Source organism: Urocitellus parryii, chromosome 15 (genome assembly GCF_045843805.1).
Source record: "Urocitellus parryii isolate mUroPar1 chromosome 15, mUroPar1.hap1, whole genome shotgun sequence".
In the NCBI taxonomy this organism is placed as follows: Eukaryota; Metazoa; Chordata; class Mammalia; order Rodentia; family Sciuridae; genus Urocitellus; species Urocitellus parryii.
Genome location: NC_135545.1, coordinates 5714903 through 5722717, shown reverse-complemented (window position 1 = coordinate 5722717; position 7815 = coordinate 5714903). Strand labels below are relative to the sequence as shown.

Below are 7815 nucleotides of genomic sequence, written 5' to 3'. Positions count from 1 at the left end.
CCAGGGTCCTGGTCCCGACTGAGTGTTCCAGGGAAGCACCCAAGACGGGGCAGGGCCTGGTCTCCTCTCTCCTTTGCCCCTCTCTGCAGGCCTCTGGGTCTCTGGCTGTGGGGTGTCCCTCCTCAGCACAGAGCAGATGGACTGCAGTGGTGAGCGGGTCTGAGGTTCCTCTTCTGAGAACCGCCCAGGCTCGGCCCCTCCCCAGCTTCCGTGGGTCCTGCAGCTTCCCCTCCGCAGGCTCTCGCTGCTCTGCTCAGTCCCAGGAGCCAGGACCCTCTGCCTCCCGATGCTGCGGCTGCTGCTGCTGCTGTCCCTGCTGTGGGCAGTGGAGGGGGCCTGTGCAGTGGGGCTGAGGAGGGTGCCCTGTAATGACCCTCAGCTTCCCCAGAGGCCCTCCCCTTGGGATCCAGAACACAGTGTGGATGTGCCCAAGTCTGTGACAGTGCAGGAGGGTCTGTGTGTCCTGGTGCCCTGCAGCTTCTCCTACCGCGGCTCAGAGACTGGCAACGTCTCTGTCTACTGGTTCCATGCAGGGGACAATGTACACCACGGCTGTCCTGTGGCCACAAACAACTCTACTCGGAGAGTGCAGGAGGAGACCCAGGGCAGATTCCACCTCCTCGGGGACCCAGGAACCAACAACTGTTCCCTGAGCATCAGAGATGCCAAGCGCAGTGACAGTGGCTGCTACTTATTTCGGGTTGAGAAAGGAAAGTTTAAGTGGAATTATTATAACAACAAGGTCTCAGTGCATGTGACAGGTAAGACTCCAGTTCTGGGGCAGCCTCAGGGAGGTCACAGGACAGGGCTGGGTGGGACCCTGCCCTGGGGGAGCTGGGGTCAAGCATTGGGGGCTCAGGGAGCAGCTGGGTCAGAGCCTGAGCTTCTCTCAGGGCCCCACCTCCCACCCTCCCTCCTGACCCTGCCTGTCCCCCTCTGCTCACCAGCCCTGACCCCTGACATCCTCGTCCCTGGGACCCTGGAGTCTGGCCGTCCCAGCAACCTGACCTGCTCTGTGCCCTGGGCCTGTGAGCAGGGGACGCCCCCCACCTTCTCCTGGGTAGGGCCCTCTGTGTCCTCCCTGGGCCCCAACATCACCCACTCCTCGGTGCTCACCCTCACCCCGCGGCCTCAGGACCATGGCACCAACCTCACCTGCCAGGTGACCCTGCCTGGGGCCCGTGTGACCAGGACAAAGACCGTCCACCTGAACGTCTCATGTGAGAGCTGGGCTGGGACACCTGGGTCTCTGATGGGGCTGGTCCCTGAGGGAGAGGGAGAGGGCCAGACCCTGGACACTGTGTGCTGGGTCCTGAAATCATGTGGGGGCTGGGCCAGGAGGATGCAGCCTCCACCCCTCCCCACCATGAGGCTCTTGGGACAGAGGCTGATGTCCCCAGCCGCCCACTGACAGGTCTGCGTGTCCCCCTGCCCCAGACTCTCCACAGAACCTGAGTGTCACTGTGTCCCCAGGAGCTGGCCCAGGTAGGGAGGGGCCTCGCTGGGGCTGGGGGCAGGGCCTGTTCAGCTCAGGGCAGGGCTGGGTCCCCTCACCCTGGTGACAGAGCCCCTGATTAGGGAACCCATTGACCCCTCCCCACCTAAGCTCCTCATGTGCCTTGAGCTCCTGTCCCCACCCTCCCAGGCTCCCTGGACTCCAGCACCTGCCCCTCACCCCCACAGGGACAGGGTGACACTCTCACAGCAGAACTGGGCTCCCAGGCCCCCTCCCAGCCTCCTCCTGGACCTGCCTCCAGCCTCCTCTTCTTATTCCCCAACAGCTTTGCTGTAAGTGCTTGTGGGAGGAGGCACAGTCCAGGGCACACGCAGAACACGCCCAGCAGTCTGTCCCCAGAGCCTAGGTCCCTTGCAGAAGTGACCACTGTCTATTCAGGCTGCGCTGAGCCTTGGACTGTCCACCTGAGGACTGAGAGGTCACTGCATGTCAGTAGCACTCAGGGTCCTCATTCTCAGTGGTGAGGGTGTCCCACTGCCCAGATGTACTCTGTTCTGTGGGCGTCCTCTGCCAACCAGCACTGAGTCCATTCAGCCCACAGGAGTGGGCAGTGGATGGTCCTGAGCCTCCGTCCACAGCTGGGTGTGCACGTCAGTGAGCTCAGCTCCTGAGCACAGAATACAGCTGTGCCACATGTTCTGGTTCAAGAGCTTGAGTCAATGTAGCTGAAGGAGGTGCAGGAAAACACATCCGTCACAGGAACATCAACGTGGCCATGTTCCTGGGCACAGGTCAAGGGTGTGTTTTCCTGTGCTTCATTCAGTCCATGAGTGTGGGGGGTCCCCTCTCTGGACTCCAGGGTTCTCTTTCCTTTGCTCTCTTTGTCACTCTGACCCTCTGTCTCTTTCTCCACAGCATCCACAACCCTGGGGAATGGCTCATCTCTTTCCGTCCTGGAGGGTCAATCTCTGCGTCTGCTCTGTATTGTCGACAGCCGTCCCCCTGCCAGGCTGAGCTGGTCCTGGGGGAACCTGACTCTGTGTCCCTCGCAGACCATGGACCCTGGGGTGCTGGAGCTGTCTGCAGAGCACCTCAGGGGTGGAGGGGAATTCATCTGCCATGCGCAGAACCCTCTGGGCTCCCAGCACATCTCCCTGAGCCTGTCACTGCAGATTGAGTGTCCTGGGTCAGCTCACCTGACCCCAGCCCAGGAAGGACCTGCAGGTCCCAGGCCTCTGAGCAAATGCCAACGTGCCTAGCAGGGGGCATGAGGGTCCTCTGCTCAGCTTCAAGTCAGCTGTGAGGCTGGACAGTGCTTGGGGTCCAGCTGCTGGGCAGTCAGGGCCTGGGGGAGGCCTGGGCTGATGGCCCCACACTAGGGATGGAGGAGGCCTGAGGAGCCATGTCCATGGCCTCAGGTGGGAGGAGGGACTCGGGTTGTGGATTAGCAGGTGACCCTGGCCTCGTCCATTTTTCTGCAGGGAGGTCAGGGCCCATGGCCCAGGTGTTCCTGGTGGCCATCGGGGAGGTGACTGTCAAGATCCTGCTCCTCGGCCTCTGCCTCATCTTGCTCAGGTCAGTGCTGCTCAGGGGTGGAGAGGAGGTGTGGGCAGGGCAGGCACCTGGCACTGAATCCCAGAGTCCAGCAAAGGGGAGTCAAAGTGGTCAAGGGCACTGGTGCCTGGCAGGGGCTAGTGGGTGCTGAGGACTCTGCCTGGGCCATGGGCCATCGCTGTCTGTCCCCAGTTCTGGCCCAACATGGGGGAGCAGGTCTCATCAAGGAGGTCTTCAGGCCAGGCCTTATCTGTCTCCCTCAGCCACCTCCAGCCCCTGACAGGGCACAGGGCAGCGACCACTGCCCCTTGTACCAGGCTGTCCAGCTGAAGGTCCTGTTCTCTTCCCTCAGAGTGACATCACACAGGAAGAGGGCAGTGAGGCCTACAGTGGGCGTGGAGTGTGGAAATGATGCCACCAGTTAGTCCCAGGTCAGTGATGCAGTGGCTCAGCCTCCCACTTGCCCAGGGAACCCTCCCCATCATTTCCCACGTTGGCCACCTCCCCATGGCTGCAGGTGAGCTGCCTGTCTCCGTCCTGAAGCCCACCCCTCCTGCTGGGCCACTCTGAACCTGGCTCAAGGGCTCCTGTCCACAGCAGAGCCAGGTGGGTCCCCACCTCAACCTTGCGTCACCTCCCTGGAGCCCTAGTCACCACCTGGCCTTTCTTTCCTCCTAAGTCTGGCCTCCTTGATGTCTGTCCACCCTACCCCTGGACACTCCTGGTCCTCGTCCCCCTTGCTCCCTGCATCGGCCTCAGCTCCTGCCATCTGTCCCCAGCACCAGTGTCCAGCATGTGCCCACTTCCTCCACGGCATGATCAGCTGCGTGTCCCCTCCATGGACGGTGACAGGGGAACAGGGGACCCTGGAGGAGAGGGCCTCCCAGGGCCGTGCCGTGGACTCTCCCCAGAGCCATCCTCCCTCCTCTGCAGACCCCCACACCCTCAGGGCCAGGCTGCTGGGGTCCGAGACTTGGGTGGTGTTTGGGCAAAGCCAGGGGGGACGGGGAGACAGGCTGGGGTTCCCTGAGGAAGGGACCTGGGACAGGGGTACAGGAGCAGGGAGCCCTGGCTCAGAGACAGTGGCACTCGCTGTTCTCTGTGGAGTGTTAGGGAGAAGGAGGCGGAAGCCATGGTGGCAGGGTGCGGAGGGCCCTGCAGGCTGAGGCCAGGACCCAGGGCCTATGAGGACAGCAGGGCCTGGGTGCAGCTGACTTTATAGCAGGTCCCTGAGCTGCCCTGGTCAGGAGCGGCCAGAGTGGGTCCTGGGTGCCCAGAGAAGGGAAGGGGCCACGCAGCCTCCTGAGGAGCTGGGGAGACAGGACCAGGCGGGGTGTGGGGAGGACGCGCTGGGAAGAGCCGGAAGGTCAGAGTGTCCAGGGGTGTGGTCAGTGGGGAGAAGGGCAGGACAATGCAGAATGCTTCCCTGACAACTGAAGGGCGTGGCCTGGTGCACAGAGGAGCAGGGCTGTGGGGGGAGGTGGGTTCTGAGACGCGCCCTGGACCCATGAGGGATCCTGGGAAGGGAGCTGGCTGCACCCTGGGGACAGAGAGAATCCAGCCTGTGGGTCTCACCAGGAACAGTGTCACTGGGAACAGTGGGTACCCTGGGCTGGTGTCGAGCAAACACAGTTGTCATTGTTGACGTTCACGACAGCCGCTTTTTCTGTTAGTTCTGATCATTCGTGTGGACGCCTTCGACATGGTCAAGAAATATTTCCATCTCAATGAGGTCCAACTGACCAGCAAAACTAATGTGTATTCATGCACATCGCGGCTCTTGTGAATATTCACCGCTGTGCTCTCTTGTTACCATCACTAATGTCACTTTCTTATGGACAGACAGAGGTGACATCTGCTCACTGTGTGCAGCACTGAGCTGTGACACTCCCTACAGCGTGGAGGGCTGAGCACAGGGACTCCCAGGTGAGCGCCCTCAACCCAACAGCCCCTCTGCGCTCCACCTGGCACACCCTGTGCTGTGGGAAGATGCTCTGTGCCCCGCAGTGTCTGTCCTGTTGCTCTGTCCTGGGAGATGGGAAGGAGCTCTCTTGGCTGTGCTGAAATACGCTGCACGTCACACTGACCTTGTCCCCTGGGCGCCCTCGACCCCGGGACTCATTCCTCCCAGGTGCAGCTCTGTGCCCTTGGACCCTCCTCTCTCCTAGCCCACCCCAGCCCTGCCACCACCCTGTAGTCTTACATTTGGATGAGAATTTGTCACATTCCACATAAAATGACAGATGGGATATTAGTCCTTCTATTTTGGCTTATTTCACTTAACGTCTTGTTGTCCACGCTCGTGTGACTTTTGAAAATGGTAGGATTTCCTTCTTTTCCAAGGTTGTGTAAGATCATGCTTTGTGTATGTGTGTGTGTGTGTGTGTGTGTGTGCATCCCTTTGTCACATACAACTGCCTGCTGGTGGACATGTGGGTGGTCCCATACCTTGGCTCTTGTGGACAGTGCAGCGATGGACGAGGGCTGCAGGTCTCTCTTTGACAGCCTCATTTCTTTTAACATGTTTTATAACTTTGTTTTGTTTTATTCTTATGTGGTGCTGGCGATCAAAACCAGGGTCCCCACGTGCTGTGCAAGAGCTCTGTCCCTGAGCCACCACTGCAGCCCGACAAGCTCATTTCTTTGCTGTGGTCACTGACCCCCACAGTGGGACTGATGGGTGCTGGGCGGGTCCTTCTCTCAGGGTTGGGGCTGTGCTCCTCCACATGGCGGCTCTGCTGACGGACACCCACAGAGAGGCTTCTTTTCCCTGTGTCTTTGCCAATACTTTCCTCTTTTTGACACAAGGGGGCATGGAGACTCCCATTGTGTGTCTGATTTGCATTTCCTGATGATCAGTGGCTTGGTGTGTTTTTAAATATAACTGCTGGCCATGTGTAACTCCTTTGGAGAAATGTCCATTGAGGTCTTTGACCCTTTCTAATTGGGTCCTTTGTTTTCTTGCTGTGAAATGTGTGCACATCACTGACCTTGTCCCCTGGGGCGCCCTTGGCCTGTGCATTTTGGACCATAGGCCCTTGCCCTTGAGTGTCCTCTCCTCTCCAAGGTCAGCTCATCGTCTCAGTCATCACCTTCTTGGCTGGGCAGAGCTGTCCATCTTGCTGCAATGTCATTTCTCTATTTCAGCTTTTCTTATCTGTGCTTTTGGGGTCATAGCAAAAAAAATAGATCATTGCCAAGGCCAAGGTCACGGAGCTGCACCCCGTCTTCCTCCAGCAGTGTTGACAGGTCCAGGGCCTGACCTTGGGTCTAAGGTCATGGACGACAGCAGTTTTCATGGAGTCGTGGGGCTCCACTGGGAAAGTTCCAGCAAAAACTGGAAGAAGGGAGGTGGCCAAGGGAGACCAAGAGCCTTCAACACAGCTGCAGGCCATGGGGGAGGAGGCCTCGGCCCAGGTCCTTCTCTGCTGTCCCCTCAGCTGCCTGTGAAGCCCGGCCCCATCCTTCTCTGGTGGCCCCAGAAACAAACTGCATCAAGCTGATGTCTCCAGCAAAGAGATTTTCACTCTCTCAAAGTTCTAGAGGCCAGAAATCTGAAATCAGTGTCCCTGGGCCCAAATATAAGTGTCCCGAAGGCGTCCCTCCCTGCAGAGACCCTCAGGGGGGTGCACCCCCTGCTTCTCCCAGGTCCTCAGCCTGGCCCCCCGGCTGCCGCACCCCGGTCTCTGCCTCTGTGGGTGCCCGGCGTCCTCCCCTGGAACAGGCACCTCCTCTCCCACAGAGAGACCCTCGGACAGGACTCAGGGGCCTGCTGGATGCTCCGGGATGGTCCCTGCTGCTCAGGGTCCGTAGCTGAATCTCGTCTGCAGGGGACCATCTTCAGCTTCCGGGGTTGAGGCCAGGGTCCTTCAGCCCTCCCAGCTGCCTGAGCTCCACAGACCTTGCCCCTGTCCTGGCCTTGCTCAGCCCCCCCACCCTGTCACCGTATGGTCTCAGGAGAAGCTCAGATGTCAGGGCACAGGAGCCTGCTCTCCTGCAAAAGACCACTAAATGGATAAGAAAACAAGTTACACTCTGGGAGAAAACACCAGAATATAGGGGAATGTCAGGTCTCCAGAATGCATCGAGGACTCTCAAGACAAAACAAAATCGGTTACCAAAAGAAATGATCCCAGTTTTTAAAAAGCCACACTCAGCAACAAAGGGACAAACCGCATTTCAAAATGGGCAAGGCCGGGGCTGCAAGGACCCAGAGCCATGGAGGAGACGACCCAGGGCCGAGCTTGGACTCACAGCAGCACCTGGGAGGCGGGCTGGGCCCACATGGCTCCCCTCAGGGCTGACCGGAGGCCTGAGGCAAGCAAGGGCGAGTCCTTACCCCTAGAAGTGCAGCGGGAGACCTGGGGGTCCTCGCAGGTCCTGCAGCTCCCGCCCACGGGGCACAGAGGAAGGTGGTGCCCACAGTGTCCAGACCCAACTTCAGTGTTCCCTGTCCTGAGAGTGCAACAGCTGGACATTGACGACTCTCCCAGCGTGTCTGCCTGCTATGGGGGAGATGGCGCAGGTGAGATCCCCAAGTTGGGGACTGCCAGCACTCCCCCAGAGGTGGGCAGTGTGGCCACTGCTGCCACCAAGCTCTAGAGCCACTTCCAAGTCAGAGGAGCTCTCCTAAGACCTGGCTCCCCCTGATCTCACACCACACATCGGACCTGGGGTCTCCTCAACCCTGTGTGTGCCAGGTGGCACCGGAGAGCACAGAGCCCTGGACAGGAGTGACCCCAGCTGCCCCTCCTTTCTCTCCTGGAAAAGCAAAGTGCCCAGAGGGAGTCAGGACCAGGGTGAGC

At 59.7% G+C, this 7815-nt stretch overlaps 1 protein-coding gene across 1 annotated transcript; it reads left to right on the top strand.

The window, feature by feature from the left end:
- The first annotated feature begins 286 nt into the window (after positions 1-286).
- LOC144250500 (sialic acid-binding Ig-like lectin 13) lies at positions 287-7612 on the top strand. The gene is made up of 8 exons (XM_077793332.1): positions 287-761; positions 948-1220; positions 1438-1485; positions 2372-2633; positions 2942-3031; positions 3363-3430; positions 4684-4768; positions 7471-7612. Exons 1-8 carry the CDS (start codon positions 287-289, stop codon positions 7610-7612), a joined length of 1443 nt encoding a protein of 480 aa, XP_077649458.1.
- The last annotated feature ends 203 nt before the right edge of the window (positions 7613-7815 follow it).